This window comes from Strongylocentrotus purpuratus, unplaced genomic scaffold (genome assembly GCF_000002235.5).
Source record: "Strongylocentrotus purpuratus isolate Spur 01 unplaced genomic scaffold, Spur_5.0 spur5_scaffold_6, whole genome shotgun sequence".
Classification (NCBI taxonomy): Eukaryota; Metazoa; Echinodermata; class Echinoidea; order Camarodonta; family Strongylocentrotidae; genus Strongylocentrotus; species Strongylocentrotus purpuratus.
Window position 1 is genome coordinate 59,088,171 of NW_022145612.1, and position 16,606 is coordinate 59,104,776.

The 16,606-nt window shown below is 35.4% G+C and overlaps 1 protein-coding gene across 1 annotated transcript; it reads left to right on the forward strand.

Annotated features, from left to right (window-relative positions):
- Positions 1–1,194: 1,194 nt before the first annotated feature.
- Positions 1,195–16,255, forward strand: LOC752613. The gene is made up of 10 exons (XM_011678304.2): positions 1,195–1,698; positions 2,107–2,299; positions 2,978–3,129; positions 6,693–6,829; positions 7,545–7,648; positions 8,254–9,803; positions 10,113–10,279; positions 10,811–10,924; positions 12,445–12,566; positions 13,149–16,255. Exons 1-10 carry the CDS (start codon positions 1,589–1,591, stop codon positions 13,236–13,238), a joined length of 2,739 nt encoding a protein of 912 aa, XP_011676606.2. The 5' UTR covers positions 1,195–1,588; the 3' UTR covers positions 13,239–16,255.
- Positions 16,256–16,606: the final 351 nt, after the last annotated feature.

Consider the following 16,606-nt stretch of genomic DNA (forward strand, 5'->3'; position numbering starts at 1 on the left):
GTAAGTTAAGAAAGTTAAGAATTATAAATATTCTGGTGTAAATTGTCATGGTTTGAACTTAGTGTGTTAGTGATTATCGTAGCGTATGTGTGTGGTCTATTGGAGCATATTTAATTTAAAATTTGCCTGATGGATTCGACTAAATTATTGCTGATGAGGCCTGCAGATGACCCCGATCGTCTGCGCGAAAGGGACTGAATACTTGTAATACTTGGTACGGTACATCACTCGAGCATCCTTGCACAAAGTCGGCTAACTCCATGGAGCTCCACGGCCGAATGCCTTCGGCAGCGGAGCTCCCTGATGATAGCTGATCATGGAGTAGGCCGACGTTGCAGTCGGCCAGCTTGGCAGATCTCGATCTATCACAGCGTTTGTTTGGCTGAGTTGTACTTGAAGGTCTAGACCGAAAGTTCTTGTCTCTTTCGTTCGCGTTCGTTAGCGGTTAGCCTCTTATTTGGGAAGGGTCGGCTCCTCTCGATCTTTATTTAGACTAGACAGTAGACTAGAGACAGAAGCTGACCATAGGGTCTGCTGTGCAAACTTTGGCTTGATTGAGTCACCAAACTTTGGACTAAAATTTTAAAAGTCATTTTAGCGGATTCATATCCGATGCATTTAACTATAAGGCTGCCATGTAAATGGATGATGGCATCTTCCCTCTAACGAACGAAAGAGACAGACATTTTCGGTCTAGGCCTAGACCTAGATCTAGTCTAGACTAGATCTAGTATTGTACTTTTTTTTTTGAAGCTCCAGCCAGGGTCCAGAGCTAGACTAGGTAGGGACAGGGCCGGGTCATATGTCTCCACATCTTCACTTGAAATTGCATGACACACACAACAAAATATTCTATTGCCAAGCTTAAAGGTACTAATACAAAGTTTTGGTATGGGGTTATGAATTTGGTTCAAATGAACATATTGGTCAATTGGAGGCATATGCGATACTACGCGGTTGAAAACAAGTCTAAAGTTATGACATTGTAAATAATAAACTCTTTATGTTGTATAGCTCCCTCTCAAGGTCAAGATATTAATTAAGCTAGAACAATGTTTTTTTGACTAAAATTGACGGATTAGCTATTCCCGTTTGTAAATTATATCTATCGCAACTACATATTCTGAGATTTTCATGGTCGCAACTACCATATTGTACGACTGTAGGCGCTAGATCTAAGATCTATTTGAAATTTATCAAAATTTACTGGGAGCATCGGTAAATTTTTATATTCAATTTTTCTCAAAAGCAGAAATGTTTTAGGGGCTAAAGTTTCTAATGCTTAAAATACATCCACAGGCCGGGGCATCAAAATAAATCAAACTTGTGAAGAATCACTATCCGACCACTTTTCAAAATTTCCCCAAACTTTGTATTACCTTTAACTGTGATGGAATATGCTGCGACAGCATGTAACGGTGCATGCAGACAATAACAAATGAACATTTCTTAATTAAAATCTTATTTACATAAAAAAAATTATTGATATAGACTATGTGTACTGTGGGCTGTGGCCTTTGTGGATTAAGAATTAAATAAACGTTTTAAATCAAATAGTCTAATATATTTATCTGATGAAAAAGGTTCCATGCAAGTAGGAAAAACGTTGGGGGACTGCCAACTGGGACTTGGTACCCTCACCCAGTCAAAGATGCCCAACCATCTGAACACATCTGAGCTGTTTTCATCCAATCCTGGGTAAGTCTAGTATAACTTAGTACATAAGCATAATTTTTAGGCCAAACTGAAATGATACATCATAGTCTACATCATAGCTACAAATACAGTATAATACGTGCACAGACGTTAAGTTGCTCCAAACTCGGTAGATCAGAATTATATAGCAATTAACTGACAGATTTTTTAGAGTTGAAGTTGTCTAATTCTTTCATGCAAGACTATTAAAGTGAGAAGATTTTCCCCTACACTTTTCGAGTGTCATATTGATATAATTATCCATTTTGCATAATGTAAATGTATGTGCATGTATATAGTCATGTGGAAAAAATATCCCTTTAGCCTTTGGCTTTAGGCTTTACAATGAATCATATAATTCAATAATTAAATAGCCTTTTTTTATTGTATGCATGTTTGTGAAAATTGTAGGGAATTCCTTCAGAGAGGTGGTTCAAGGGTCGACTATACATCCGATTCAGCATTCAATTCTAGTCAAAGCTTCTCGAGTGGTGCAACAAACTCTCAAATAATGGGCTCTCAGATGGAGAATTCACAGTCTAGCTCCTTTGACCTCTTCTCTCAAATGATGTCCCAGCAACAGGGAGCCTCTCAACAAAATGAGGTACAATATTCAGTGTGACTGCTCATTGTAATTAAGTGTAAGGACTTTTCACATGAAGAAATGCCTTTAAGTTTGTTTAATTGAGTCCTGTTTGGTCAATCATTTATCACTGTTCCAAATGATTGTTGCAGATTCTATGATTCTATCAAAGTTTCAAGTATCTGTAATATCATATGGTTGGGTATCGTGTCAAGATACAATAATTTGAAGGAAATACAATAATAATAATAATAATAATAGTAGTATGTCTTGTTTACCCAGGGTAGCCTCATCAGTATTAATACTGTTCTCCATTAGTGCCCTGCAATAATAATAATAATAATAATAATAATAGCCTAATAGTCTACTCCAAATTTTATTAAACCGAAACGGAAATTCTTTTTGCCCAATTGATCATATCATTACCCTGGCTTTTGCCAAGCTACCATGAAAGGCGCTCAAGCATTCAAGGAATGGTTAATACAGTACATATTTTTTTGATATTCAAACAGTACTACATGAATTTGATTCACCATTTACAAGTTTTACACTTGTACAGTATGATTTATACAATAGCCATGATAACCTTATGGGCAATCAATTTTCGACAAAACAAATTTGACTCTCATTCTGCCTTTTTTTTTGTAATGTTTTTAACTCTGCTGTGGTTTCCCTTTGAAATTATACTTTGCATTTCAGAGCACATCTTCAAACTTCTATATGAAATATATGTCGAAGCCCCCACTGTTCCAGAAGGAAAATGCCTCAAAGAAGAGTTCACTTCCAAAGAGGAAGAGCTTCCAAGGAATGCAAGAATTCAATAGGGAAAAAGCAAAGGAAAGAGATGACAGGTACATTCAGTGCTGCCAATGTGTTGGATATAAAGGCAATGTGAAGCTGGCACATATCGTCTTTTTAGAGCCAGGAAGGTGTTAACTCATAGACGATAACACAGAATTGATGCCCTTCTGGCTCTGAACAGATGCTATTAGTTACTATTTCTCTGGTTTTATCTTTCTTACTTTTTTTCTTTTTTTCTGCTCATACAAGTTTTAACCGAATCCTGGACAACTCGCCACAAAGACAACCCGCCCCAAGACAACCCGCCACAATACCCTGGACATCCCGCCACAATACCCTGGACAACCCGCCACAATACCCTGGACAACTCGCCACAGCCTTTTCGGACAACTCGCCACACTTTTTCCCATCATGATTTCTAGATCTAAAATGAAATGAAATTGTCATTTTTCATGATTTTCGTGCTTTTATAAACACAGTCATTACAAAGAATAAAGAATAAAGTTGATTTCCCTAATTGTAACAATAATATATATTGAAATGAAATTGTCATTTTTCATGATTTTCGTGCTTTTATAAACAGTCATTAAAAATAATAAAGTTGATTTCCCTTGTAACAATAATATACTTTTGATCTAGAGGTCTATAACAGCTGCATTTTTCTGTCCCAGAATTTTTTTATGGTAGGATACTGGAAGCACTGGTCTACCAAACGCTTTTTCGCGGCGGCGGCGTTCTTAATTGGTGATGGCTCGATTACATTGCTTTTGTCGAGCGAGTGGATCAGATTGGATCAGCTTATTTTGAAGCCTTTATGTCAGGGCCTGCACTTTTTGAAAAAGTATGTTAAAGAGAAAGAGGAAGAAAGAACGAGTGGCCTGCTAGTTTCACAAATGATGTTTCAAAATATGCTCATCTTGGCGTAATTAAATGCCTAAATCCCCTGAGCTTACAGGGGCTCCGTCCTCTGGAACCCACTAAGGGCCCTAACGTGGGCCCATGGATGCTCATCGGACCGTAAGTATACATACATAAAACCCATGAGCTTCTGGGGGCTCCACCCCTTGACCCCTGGACCCCACTCCACGTCAATTTGCGCTCAACTCACTTTGCTCACTATATACGCTCTATCAGATTGTTGATACTCCACTTCAAAAAACGTTCCGCCAGGGGCCTGCATGTTACGTGTAAGAGTGGTGGCGATGCAGATTTTTCTTCTGCCCCAAAAACGTTTTTGCGCATTACGCCACTGCCCCTGGAGGGTGAGCCCCCTGGAATATTCCCCACCCCCCACCCAAGTGACCCAACCCAATCCCAAAGTGCTTCCGGCGCGCCAAACTGGTTGCGATGTCAGGAATGCTCGTCCCGGCCTCTTTGGTAATCCTGGCAGTGACAACAAATATATTCCCCACTGAAATATAGTACTACTACTACTTCACTACTACTACTACTACTACTACTACTACTAATAATAATAATAATAATGATGATGATGATTACAATTTAACGACGACGGTGATGATGATGACGACAACAATAATAAAAAGTACTAATAATAACTGCAAGAATCCAGACATTGTCTTCAGGGACAACAACAAAGTAAATTTCATCGAGGTCATCGTTCCCCATGACATCAACATCGCCATCAAAGAAAGAGGCGTCTCAAGTATGAAGACCTCAGGATAGAAATCGAGAGGATATGGAACGTTCCATTCAATTCAATTCATTTGATATCATTCTCCATTAAAAAAATATTAAAACATACAAACATGGTATATCTAGCGTTAAGCAATTAAGAAAACTCGTAAAATTCATAACAGTTATAATACAATTCTTTTTGTTGGATCATAATGCTAAAAGGCGTGGTCCTATTTTTGTTACTAAAAGTGTAATAGGCCTACTCGTAGTGGTAGACAAACCATTTTAGACTTATAACTTTAAATTGTATGTAGGGTATACTTAGTCTTTAGCTCATGTTTATTGTGTTTTAGAAATATAAAAATGTATATAATCATGTCTATGTATTTTATTATCATATACTTTGTTTTATATATTTTTCTGTATTGTGTTGTAAATATGTAGTGCTATCATACCCCTGAAGGGGGTCCATAGAGTCAAATGAAATTTTATCTTATCAGCGATCCTATCGCTTAGCGTAATATCCAGTCTATACAGGATCACACAGAACTCGCTCTCAATAAAAGATTGATTACAAGAAAAATGTGGGGTTAACAAAAAGGGCAATTAGCCTTATTAGCGTCAATCCCTTAGCAAGTATATACTGTATTGTTGAGAAAAGAAAAAAAGGGAAAGGGAAAGCAGAGGGAGCCTGAACACCAAGAAGAAGAAAAAAGGGAAGGAGAAGTGCATTAACTTAAACGTAATGTCATTTATTTTGACTGGAATACAATGATAGAATATGGGATTTATACAATCGTTTAAAAATACTAATTTATTTAGAGTTTTTCATATTAAACGGGATATTTTTCCATAAAACTGGCCCTTTAAAACATTAATTTGTACGGAATTTCAGGAAAATGAAAATTACCAGCATTACGAGTTTCATGAGAATGTATTTCATAATTAAATTTCAATTTACATGACATGGACCTTTGCAATAAACCCTTGCCACATAAACAGAAATATAGCAATATTTAATTATTTATATCACGAAAGTAACCCAGAAAATCTAGAAATAAACCACATTCCAATTTTATTTCGCGGGTCAACTGCCCACCCCCCCCCCCCCTAGTACGCCAGTGCTTCCAGTATCCTACCATTGAAAAAATTCTGGGACAGAAAAATGCAGCTGTTATAGACCTCTAGATCAAAAGTATATTATTGTTACAAGGGAAATCAACTTTATTCTTTGTAATGACTGTGTTTATAAAAGCACGAAAATCATGAAAAATGACAATTTCATTTCAATATATATTATTGTTACAATTAGGGAAATCAACTTTATTCTTTGTAATGACTGTGTTTATAAAAGCACGAAAATCATGAAAAATGACAATTTCATTTCAATATATATTATTGTTACAATTAGGGAAATCAACTTTATTCTTTATTCTTTGTAATGACTGTGTTTATAAAAGCACGAAAATCATGAAAAATGACAATTTCATTTCATTTTAGATCTAGAAATCATGATGGGAAAAAGTGTGGCGAGTTGTCCGAAAAGGCTGTGGCGAGTTGTCCAGGGTATTGTGGCGGGTTGTCCAGGGTATTGTGGCGGGATGTCCAGGGTATTGTGGCGGGTTGTCTTGGGGCGGGTTGTCTTTGTGGCGAGTTGTCTGGACCCCGTTTTAACCTTGTAGTGTAAGGACTTTCATTTTTGCTTTAAAAATTCAAAACATGGCAAACTAATTCAGTAGTTCTAATTTTTAATTTGTTTTCCCCCTGCTTATTTCTCACTTCTAATTCATAACTTCTAATTCATATGTGTTAGGTGAAGTGACATACATATCATTTTTCCAGATAGCAGTAATTCAATATTCAGATATGATTTATGAAGTACGGTGTAAATACAAACTGACACACAACTCTAATACAACACTCACATTAATAAGAACAATCCTCTACTGCTTGTCTGCTTTTGTGTGTTTTGCAGAGATCTGATCAATACTTTTATAGCAATTGTGAAAGACTGTGCAGATGAAGTCAAGCATGCTGCATCGTCAATAAAGAAAGATGTTGATTCAAACATCTCAGAAACAACAACTCGCACTGCCGCAGTCATGAGCAAAAGTAAGTCTACTTTAAAGGGAACCAATCACCAAAATATGTTTCGCCCTTGATGTAGGGGTCCGAATGGCTGTACTGTACTGTATTATAAATATAAGTTTTCAATATAATGTCTACAAAGAGATATTGCAATTTAAATTCATTCTTGTTGAAAAGTAAAACATCTTGTTAAGTAGACTAGTTAACGCACAAATACACACTGGAGTGAAATGAGACACACAGGGAATTCAAACTCGACTTGAGTTCTGTACGAGCCCTATATGTATAGGTTTTAAGTTATCTTTCATTTTCGTCATACTCCTCAACCGTGAACCTATAGAAGTCGGGGAAACTTTATTAAGGTTGAATTTATCCATTCTAGCTATACACAAATATTTATTTTTTAGGTGATTGGTACACTTTAAGATCATTTCATTTCGTTTTCATGAGTGTTGTGTGATAGTTGTATTGAATATTTGGATAAAATATGTGCCAGCTCAGAAAGTTTTTCCATTTTTTTGAAATTCTATATGTTTTGAAATTTTCTTAATATTTCCCTTTCTTTTATTTTGCAACAGTATGAATAGAAATAGCTAAAGATGAATTGAAGACATTTCCGTCTTTTTCACAAAGCTGAGAAGATATTTGAAGTAGCTTCCTTCCTGTACTCCAGTAATTGAATGAATGAAGTGTGAAATTAGTACCATGAGTCACAGTTTTTGCGTGTTCATTTTTTCAGTTGCAAATGAGCTGGCCCTTCATCACAGACAACTTCTTGATAGCCTCAAGACCAGAGCGGATCATGAAGCAAAACTACAATATTTGATGGACACAATTGCTTCTGTGAGTGTTGACATGATTATCTTAATTTTCCCATGTTTATGTTGTTCTTATAAAGTGTAAATGCAATATGTTTATCTTGTACTTGTAATTTAGTACAAAACCTCTTCTCCTTTCCCCCTCATTCACTGCAGAAAGGGTAAAGTTGTTATAGTCAAGAAAATTAATACACATTTACATACATGCCAACTGTTCAGATTAAAGAGGAATATTCCTCTTTTTGGGAGAAGATAATTATCATTTTAATGCAGGTGTTCCTCTTCCTGTACAAATTTGTCTGTAGTATTGAATAGGAGAGTTAGGATTGTTCCTCTTTTTTTTGAAAATAGCATAATTTGTACAGATTTCTGATTTTCAAATGTTGGCATGTATGCATTTATGATGTCAGAGATTACAGGGTACGGGTTACAATAGTTCAATCATAGCCAGAGGCATGTTAGAGATTGAGTCACATTCAGATAGTTTTTTCTGAGATTATCGTAATAATGACAAAGTTACACGAATCTGCTTTTTACAAAATCAATAAGTAATTTTTAAAATCAAATCGAGAGTTGTAAATATATTTTCATTTTTTTTTTCCTATTCTTTATTTACTTTTTCCATCCCAGAAAGATGCACAGATTCAGCTCCTTGAGTCTCAGCTAGCTACTGCCAGATCCGATAGAAATGAGCGCCTCCTGAAAGCTATGCTTGACATGTATACAGAGCAGCAAAATGTAACTATACAGCATCTAGATAAGGTCCACGAAGAGCAACAGAGCATCAAAGATCAGCAGAGTATGCTTCTCAAAGAAACCGAAAAAAGCCATGCCACCCTGAACAGGATGACAACAGCTACACATTCAAAGGGAGATGACAGTGAGAGAATATATCAGATGGAAAGAGAAACGAATCGTCCAACAAGTTCATCAGTACCTCAGATGTCGGCTAGGACAACTTCTACCAGGAATAGATATCCGTCTGGTTCAGGTTGGAGTGATGATGCTGAGCGGTCAAGAGTAACACCTGTGCAAACAGATAGCTACAACCATTCATGTAAAGTGCCTACTCAATTCCGGGTCAATCCTAACCAGGTGCATGCACAGAGTTCATCATATTACAGTTCTAGCCAACATGGAGTGTCAGATGATGTTGCACCCAGAATCGAGTGTAACAGGGGGTCTTTGAATACTTCATCACACCTTTTCCAGCATCCGCCAGCTAATTACCAGAACCAGCACCAGGTCCTGTCCAGTGGCAGTGCTGTGTATGCCATGCAACCTGTAATGAGACCGGGAAGTGTGTATCAGCCACAAGTATCATCTAACCCTGCTTCGTCTGAATATGGAGAGCAGCCAGGAAGCATGAGGAATTCTCATCAAGACTGTCAGAATCTTCCATCTTCTACCAGTTATTCAACTGGCAAGAGGCCATCTTGTTACAACCATTTCAATAACAAGTTCAGTAGCCCTAATTATACCAGTAGTGATCGGCAGCTGTGGTCCAAGAAGAATTTGAAGCCATCTCCTGTAGCGGCCATAGCTCCTCAAGCCCACAGAGAACCTTGTGATGATGCACTACAGGATACCCAGGTAGCTTCAAGGACAAGGAAGCAGAGCCGCCAAAAGAGATCTAGGAGGGGAGTACAAGAACCTAATCAACCACAGAGGAAATCAGCTCGTCTGTCAGCCAGGAACAGCCCTTGGAATGAAAATGGATTCTGTTCCTCGAGAGAGAAAAGATGGGAGGGGTCTAGAGCAGCCAGAAGAAAGAACAAATCTAAGAAAAAAGCAAGGTCATGTTCTGTTGCCCCATTAGCAAGAGAAAGCGAAAATCAAGAGGATGAGTCTGAAAGTGAAGGTGAAACAGCACCCATTCATTGGAAAGAGAAAGTCCCGTCTACCAAAAGAAGTGGTGCTCGAACCAACAAATCTATGAAGAAACTACCCGTCATGATGAAGCAAGTTCAAAAGCATTCAACAGTTCCAAGTACAAACACCAGACAGATTTCCGATATTAGTGCTAGGCAGATTGATTCTTCTGAGGATGATGAATACGCATTCCATGATGATCCTGAAGATCAACCAGCTACAACTTTCAAGGCTTTCCATACTCTGAAGAGGAGCACTTCATGCGGTGATGAAGTCAAGCATGAGCAACATGAAGTTTTCACTAAGAGGTTAGTTGGGATGAACAAGGGAAGTATTTTGTTTGTTTGTTTAAAAAGCAATAGTTCCTACAATGTTTTTATGCCATTATCAATGTTCATCCACCTTTTCTATCAGTTGAGGTTTATATGGTTTGTGTCACATTTTTTTGCTTGGAATATAGATCATGCCATATTACAATGTTGAGATAACTTAAAATTTAACAAACAAATAGATGCTTGTCTGATGCATGTAGGTTTACAGTGTCAGTGTCTGACATGCCGTAGGATACGTTGCTGTTATAAATGTCTATCACATAAGCATTTATTCTACCGTTACAGATCTGTAATCACATATTCCACGCCCAAGGTGATGAGACAGGGATGCACCTCTGTTCAAGTCTCAGCCTGCAATGAGAGACAAAGGAATAGTGCTACACAGGGAAGGCAAAATGCCAAAGACGGCTTATGGCGGGAAAGTAGAGTGTCTGGACTTTTCAAAAACCCAGGTGAAATTTGATTCAATATGATGATTTGTCAAAGCATCAGCTAAACTTTAACTTTTTAATTTATTGAAGAAATGTATAATTAGGTGACAAACTCAAGTTATGGGTTAAACAGAGTTATGACCTTGTAGTTAATTCTCAGGAAAGAATATGCAAAATTGTAAATTTACTTTGTTGTGGCTTTTATATCACTGTAATTAAAAGTCTTGATTACCTTTTTGTTCTCATTCTGCAAAATAAAAATTGACTGATGCCTTTCTTTGATATGGTTTGATATTATATGCCCAATTAGTGCATTTTCCTTTATTTGAAAGTTTCAGCATTAAATAGGTGATAAATGTTCTGCCATGGTAAAAGCAATGCTGAATCTTGCTTTCAAAGTTAGTTTAAACATTCATGAAGTAAATAGGATCAATCTGCTATTAGCCTTGGGATGGAACTGATTATGAACCTTGCAATGAATTAGGCCTACATTGAAATGAAGCAAATATAGTTTTGACTATAATGATAATTTTTTTCTTTTTCTTTTTCCAGTTGCTTCTTCTCAAGACATTGACATTTTGGATGCAATCCAGACATATACACAAAGTGAGGATGAAGAAAGTTCCCAAGAAATCCAGTTTTCCTTGATACTACCAAGTCCTCATGGTGAGCCTTCTGCTTTGACTCTGTGCTAGGGTCAAACATCTAAATTATCCTACCTTACTATGCTAGGTTCGGCTTAGAAACAGAGTAATGAGAATATTTATAAAAATGTGAGTATATATGGAGGCGTAAAGACAAAAAAATCCTGTTATAAAAAATGAATGCAAGATTTTAATTTTTCCTATACTTCTGCAACAATTTAAAAAAAAATATCAGCTGCATTACATTTACATTTTTACATTGAGGTCAAATATAATCACAGCAAGTGTGGAGTTATTTGACCTGCTGATAATGGATGAGTATTCCTTGACTATTAATCAACAAATGCCTCTGGGAGGTTCTGTAAATTTGTACAGTAATTTGCTTTATTTAGCACAGACAGCTAATTATCATCACAAGTATTGGTTAAGCAATATTTTTTTTTCCATCAAATTCTGAAGAGAAAGTAGTCTCCAATCTGAAAAATTTGTGATTCTAATGATAAAGAAAAAGAAGTATCATAAAAATAGTAAATGACTAAGGACGAAGGGGGTTACAGAACGAAAATTGAAAGTTTACTATGTATACGATTTCATTCATCTAGATGGTAAGAAAATGAAGCAGAGAAAAGAGAGGAAGAGGGTTAAAGCAGAAGAGTGCTTGAACATCTCGTTGCATAATAAAAGCATATCTGATTTTAAAATGTAAAATCTCGGCCATTCGCCCACCGTCGTCAAAGTTTACTTTCAAGATTCTCTTGTGACAAGTAACTTCGCAACCGTCAAACCTATTGTGACTAAAATTGGGGCACAGATGCACTTGGGGGACCTTCAAACTATGGTGCTGTTAAGGGTCATATGTGAAGGTCAAAGGTCATTAGTTAAAGTTTACCTGCAAGATTCTCTTGTGACAAATAACTTCATATTTGTTAATCCTAATGTGATCAAACTTGGTACAGAGATGCACTTATGGGACCTGTTGTAGTGCTCTAAAAGTTCATATGCTAAAGTCAAACATCATTTGAGGTCATATCACACTCTTGTGATATAACTTCACAACTGTAATCCTATTATCAACAAACTTGGGTCAGAGAGGCACTTAGGACAACTTCACACTACGATGCTGTCAAGGGTCACAAGCTAAAGTCAAAGGTCATTTGAGGTCATATATTAAAGTTTTCATGTAAGACTCTCTTGTGACAAATAACTTTGCACATGTTTATTGTATCATGACCAAATTTGGGTCACATGCTAAGGTCAAAAGAAATTTGAGATCATATGTTAAAGTTACTCGCAAGACTTTCTTGCCACAACTAACTTTGCAACCATTAATCCCATTGTGACCAAATAAGTTTGAAGCCAATAAAGACTTATTTCTAAACACAATCATGGCAACTGTCAGGGAAAGATTACTTTGCATACCCAGTACATTGTTCAAAGTGCAACCAAATTTTTGTATAATAAGGTCACGTGTGGGCGAGACACAATCCGGCAATTACCTAGTTTTCAATGATTCATGGTTATTTGTTTGATGTGATCCTTCAGACTTGCAGAGAAAGAAGAATCCTGGTCCACCCCGCTGGTCATCTGTGATGTCACCATCAGTGAACAGCCGGTACACTGAGCAGGTTGTTCCAGATGAATCTCAACCCAAGAGATCATCCAAGGTAATTATAGTAATAGAATAATATGTTTGTAGGACTAATGAGATGATTATGGTGTCATTTTTATTGTTTTCCGGACTGGGCTTTAAGCTGTCTCCATTCCAGTTTAAAAAGTCATTTTCTGTTTTCTTTTAGGTTTCATGTTGTATAAGTGCACTTTTTTTCAAAGTGATAGTTAAGTATTTTCTTGCTTTTACCACAGCTATTTTTCAGTTTACCTTTTTGAGTTTTCGAAAGCTAAATGGCCCACAGTTGTCGTGTAAATTTTGGATGCCCGATTCCAATTTTAAGCTTAAAAAGAAATTGGTGCAACTATGATTTGATTTTGTATGCTACGTAACTATGAGATGATTTTCAGTTATGAAAAAGAAATATATATTTTAAATATAAAATAAAAGTTTTTAAAAAAGTTTAATTAATTATTATTGTCTTAAAAATGTTAAAAATTGACTTTTGTATATACATGAAAATGCTTTCATAATTCAAAACCTTTTTTGACTCACTTCTTTTCAACCTCTGCTAATGAGTGCTGCACCATCATCGTTGTAATAGATAAATGGAATGATCTTTCTTCTTTGCTCGTAGAAATTGACGACTACTCGTAAACGAAGAATGATATATGGATCAAGGGATGACGTTAGGAAGACTATGGCTCAGCTTGTCACCCCTATCTAGTAGAAGAAATATGACAGCTATTCCTACCTGCCTCTCTGTCTAGATTGTCAACTGCTCATTTTGAAAACTTGTATATGTAAGTACATGTATGCCTGTCATTCATGCATAGTTGTACAGACATTGTTTATGTAACATATAATTGATGTTCCATTGGAGAAAGTTTGTTGCATTGAATGACACCTCAGGTGCACATTTTGTTGAAGATTTTGTTTCATGAACAATATTGCTGTTACGATGAGATTTACACTTTGGAATTACTAAATCAAATACATTTGTTGATTTTCTTCATGTCTACAAAATTTGGATGAGATTTTTTTTTTAAATCAAGGTTGCACCAATGCCTATTATATATAGTGAGTATGTACTTTATTACATTATTCTAAATTTCTAATGAACACTTTCAATAGATTATTTGTGTATTTTTATTTTGTAGGCTATGTATGCCTCCTTGGAATAATCAAACATTTTCTGGTTGTGTAGTGATGTTTATGAGCAATAAGTTGGTGCAATAACTTCACTCGTATTAATGAATTTAAAACCTTACTCAGATCATTTATATTCTTTTACAGTAGCCGACAAGAAAATTATTGCAATGATCTTTGTTGAATTGTTTCCTCACAGTTGGGTTAATCGTCTTATTTGCTTGATATGTTCGTGTTTTTACAATTATCCGAGATGTAGGGATAAACAATAACAATTTTGGAGATGGCTATGAAAAATCATATAATCATCAAGAGCATGTAGTCAAACTCATCAAGAGAGCTACCGATATTAGCTCAGTTATTGTTGGATGTTGATTTTTTTTTCCCTTCTAAATGATGAGTCTATTATTTGAATAAAAAAGATGTTTGTTTATGAAGACAAAGATGATACACAGATTATATAATGAGAGTTTATTGAAGATACAAAATAATATATTATGGATGTATATAGTTGTTGGAAATTCTATCAACTTTAAAAGTAGACAAATATTTTTGATTGGGTAATGACTTATAGCATGGATTATGTATACTTTCTTCAAGAACAAGTATACAAACTTGTCAAGCGAGCTACCAGTATAAGCTCATTACAGATACATTGTTGGATGATGATTTATTTTTACTTTTTTTCTTTTCATTCTGAGTGATGAGTCTGTTGTTTGCAGAAAAAATAGATGCATATATTTTTTCCAGAAAAAGATAATATATTAATTATTTATTGAGAGTTTATGGAAATCACAAAATAATGTACTATTGCTGTATATAGTTGTTGGTAATTCTATTAACTTTCTAGGTAAAAGAAGTTTAATTTGGTTAACGACTTATGACATGCATTATGTATACTTTCTATTCGATCATATTTTACTGATCTATGATGTAATTCTTGGGCAGGGGAAATCTACACCTTGTCACTTTGATGTTTGATGTTGATTTTGTGTTGTTTCCCATCCATGTCAGAGTATTTGAGTAACCTGGACCGTGACTAGATTGTAGCAGCAGATTTATTTGAAAGACGCTTTGATAGCTAAAAACTTTTTCAAAGTTCATTGTTCGAAATGAACAATGCACAATAAATGATTACAGAATGATAAGGGCACTAAAAATATCTTGAAAATGCTACTTTTTCTTTTTTAAAACATGATGTATATGCCAAAAATGTGCATTATGCACATTCCTTCTTTTTTGAAAAAAAAAACTCAAAGTGGCTCTTTAAGCTTTGTTATGCCTTATAGTCATGACATAATTCATAATTGTGCATGTGTTAATTGTTGTTGTTTTTCACTAGAAATACTTGTATATTGATACAAAATATATTTGCTTTATAATGAAAATTATATTATAGAGAGAAAGATTACTTAGTAGAATGTTGATCATTTAAAAAAAAAAGTGAATACAACTCTGCCTTTCATGCAAATCTATAGATATCCTGTTTATCCATCCATGTCATGTTTACTTATGAGAAACACAGTCGAAGTAAAAATGGAAATGTGTCTAATGTAACATGACACCTTCTTTCTTTCTCTCCTGATACCTCTGCAAGGATCTTGTTGCATTGAAAATCGCTCTTGAATTTACTGTGAGGCTAATTTAAGTTGCATGGATCTGAAGATTGCACCTGTATTATTGTGACACCTATTAGTTCCCTAGTTGGATTAAGAGGTGATGAGATGATGAAATGCTTGAGGGGTGCAGGCAGTGCACACTCACACAATCCTCAAAATTAAGCAGCACCTTTAAGCACCAAATCTAAATGAATAATTTTGTATTCTCTCTCGGTCTCTCAGAGATAGGTGAGTTTCTAGTCATCCTGTGTAGAGATTCATTTCTAAATTTTATGACGTGTGAAAAGGAAAAGGAATCACACTCCTTGAAATGAAAATTATAGATAAACAATTAAATCCATATTTTTATTATTTGCATTCAATAAATGTGATTTTTATTTTATTCAGTCATTCTGGAACATGTAAAATTCTTGCCAAATTAATCATTTACACATTTTCGAAACAAATGTAAAAAAGAAGTACAAAATATCCCCATTTTATTAGAATGACAAGAGACCTGAAAATCAAAATTTCATGCACATGTTTATTAAATATAAGATATATTTACCACTGGCTTGTCTCATACATATTCTGAAAACAGATGTGAAACCTTATTCGGTCGACATACAGAAGTGCTCAAGGCATTTTGTATGAATGAACAAGCTACTTTAAGAGTGAGTGTAAGGGGATTCCATGTTGATAATCAACATTATGTGATGTACTATTTACACTGAAGCTGATAGACATTTATGAGATTTCTGTCAGCTCCCAATTTCTCAATGTATCAAGTGATAGGTACATTCTGTTATAGTTGTAACACATCTGACAAATATACGCCAGGCCACGTATGCAATCCAATTAAGGAATGTTCCTTCGCTTCAAATTGAATCTTGTTATCTGTTTTTATCTTGTTATCTGCTTTTATCTTGTTTATATGGCACCTTTCTTGCCATTCCAGGTGTTTGAACTGAAATAAAATTTAGCCTTGCTTTTGAAATTTATGATGAAGTGTGTGTAGTTTATCCAAATGTGTGTTGGGAAATTGTGCAGGTATTTAAAAAGATGGAAATTAAATCTATTGGTAAGTTTTGGATTTTGGCTGAACACCATCTCATTCTGAAAACTCTTGTTTGTATTTAAAAAAAAAAAACTAGTACCTGTGTATAGATTAAAAAAAATGAAATACCTATTTATTGCATTTCGATTCAGTACTCAACTTAATTGCAGAACTACAACATGTGAAGATGTACATTCAACATCAGCATCATAATACAGTGTAAGAATCAATAGTATTTCCTCAACATTGTTGTGTCTAAGACATAATCAAATTCTCTTTCTGAAATTGTTT